General features: G+C 35.1%; 1 protein-coding gene across 1 annotated transcript; it reads right to left on the reverse strand.

The window, feature by feature from the left end:
- Positions 1–882: 882 nt before the first annotated feature.
- On the reverse strand, positions 883–2,163 carry IAQ61_008339 (uncharacterized protein; the record flags this gene model as incomplete). Its single annotated transcript, XM_066097961.1, has 2 exons — positions 883–1,611; positions 1,888–2,163. 2 exons carry the CDS (start codon positions 2,161–2,163, stop codon positions 883–885), a joined length of 1,005 nt encoding a protein of 334 aa, XP_065952458.1.
- Between the last annotated feature and the right edge of the window lie 341 nt (positions 2,164–2,504).

Genomic DNA, 2,504 nt, shown 5'->3' on the forward strand with positions numbered 1-2,504 from the left:
AATATATCTACTATAAAAGTAGTTATTAGATTAGCAGTATCTCGCAAGGTCTACTTCTTTACTAGCACAATATAGATTTGCTATAATAGGGGCACAAGAAGTGCCCATAGCTAAACCAGATATTTGCTTATAAGTAGTACCTTGGTAACTAAAGTAGTTATTCCTTAGTATAAAGCGTAGTAAGGAGATAATTGCTTCTAGGGAGGCGTCTTCTAAATCTACTTCTTTTAATAAAGAAGAGCAAATTAGGAAGGCTTCTTTTAGTAGAATATTGGTGTACATAGAAGTAACGTCACTAGATATTAACCAAGTATCTTAAAGGCAATTAGTTTCTTCCCTAAGCTTATTAATAAAGGTTTTAGTAGAGTCTAAAACCTAAGGAAACTTAGGTAGTAATTTTTGTAGAAAGTAGTCTACAATCTCGCTAGCTCTGCTTGTTATCTAACTATAAGAAGGGATAATAGGCCTAGACTTCCAAGGGCTTTTATGTACTTTTAGTATTATATAAAAGCTTAGTAACTCATAAGTAGTTAATTATAGCCAGAGGGCTATCTAATCAGGCCAAGTAGAACTTTAGAGAATAGCTTGTAGTTTTTCTATAAGCTTATCTATATCTAAATTGCTAACTAAGTAGGCCTTTGGGTTAGAAAGGTGTACTTGTATTTGTTCTTTATACCAATCTACTGTAATAACAGCGAGACCTAGGTTTTTATCTGTAATTTTCAATAGGTACTAATTCCCACAGAGAAAGTTACTAATAGACTTTGCTTGAAATGTTGCTTTAGGGCTTGTTAGGCTCTTTTCTAGCTTGTTTAGACGTGTCTAAACATTTCTTCTAAGAGAAGAAAAAACAAAATCAAGTAGTATATTTGCTAGAGGATTCTAGATAGATTTTATATAGAACTTTAGATTTATATCTCTAGGTTTATTATCTTTAAAGTGATACTTTAAGTAGATAGTCCTTTCTACCTTAGATAGGGCTTCTAAAACAAGAGAAGGATTTAGTTTTGTATAAAAGATATATTTGCTATTTAGGCAAAGTGCTTGCTCTATTTCTCTAGGTATAAAAACAGAGGGGCCCTTAAATACAGTAGCTTGAAATTCTTTAATTGAGTCTATATAGGAGAGAGAAGACTGCAGAATTCTATAGAGCTTTTTAGCTTCTAAACCAGATCCTAAAAACAAATTGCTATCTACTAGCTTTGGTTGCTTAGTAGCCAAAAGGAGGGTTACTTCTTTTTGGATTTGTTTTTTGTTATTCCTTTGCCTTTGCTTTGTTTGTCCACTTTCTTCTTTAGTGGCTTTGGCTTTAGAATATCCTTCTTTGCTTTTTCTAGTATTATTAGTACTACTAATATTATTAGGGGTACTAAACTTACTAGGCTTAGGAGGAGGGGGTTGCTTTGTCTTGCTTTTTAGGGCGTTGGCAACAGCAATTTCAATTGCTTTTTTAATAGAGGTAGAGGTAGAGTCTCTTATTTCTACGTCTGCTTCTTTAACAATTGATAGGTTTTTTAGTTTTGTAGCTAGCTCTTGCTGGTACTTATAAAACCCAAGGGTTATAGCCTTGCGGCAGAGGTTTAACCCATGTTCTTGTATAATCTTTATTTCCTCTTTAAAATAAGAGGAGATACCTGTCTTTTTATCCCCTGCAGAGAAGAAAGGCAAGACTTGTACTTAAACTTGGCAGATAGTTTTATCTACCTTGCTCTGCAATTCTTTCTTACTAAGGAGAGAAGAAAGGAAGGAGAGTTTATTCCTCTTATAAGTAAGTGAATAAGAGAGCAGTTGCTCCCTTGCCTCCTTAAGGACTACTTCACAAGCAGCAATAAAGCTACTAGAAGAATTGCCTTTAGAGTACTCTTTAGATACCTAAATAACAGGTACCTTTAGAGCTCCTAGAATATTGGCAGGAAAAGATTTCTTTGCTAAATAAGTTTCTAGGCTTGAAACGCTTTTTTGACAATTTCCTACCTTAGTAGAAATATCTTGAAAGTACTTTAATAGGGGTCTAAAAGGAGCCTGGAAACTCTTAGGAAGAATCCTAATCAGGTCTTTAATAGTATCTGCATTTTGAATTGCAAGGTCTAAAGGAGGGGCCTGGTTAGTAGGGTTTTGAGCGGTAACCCTTAAAGCCGAAAGTGAGACAACAGAATTAGGCATTCTAGGAGGTAAAAATATATCCAAAAAGGTTAGGGTTAGGATAAGCTAAGGCCGAAGGTCTTAGCTTAGAAGGAAGTTAGGATAAAGTCCTAAAGAGAACAAGAAGCAGTCCTAGGAGGTTAAGAAATAACTCTCCTTTCGCCTATGTGCTCTTCAGGGACTGTAGGCAGTTTGTTCTTTTATAGACAAGATAGTATAACCTAACTATAGCCTTAGAAGAAGAAATACCGCACTAGGGCAGTACCCCTCCTCTTAGCTTAGTAGAATTATTCTACTAGCAGGGGGCAAGGAGGTACTATTCTAAGCTTAGACCTTAAGATTTGCATTTAGCTGCAAGCTAA

The sequence above is a fragment of the Plenodomus lingam genome, assembly GCF_022343315.1.
Source record: "Plenodomus lingam strain CAN1 chromosome Unknown contig_3, whole genome shotgun sequence".
NCBI lineage: Eukaryota > Fungi > Ascomycota > Dothideomycetes > Pleosporales > Leptosphaeriaceae > Plenodomus > Plenodomus lingam.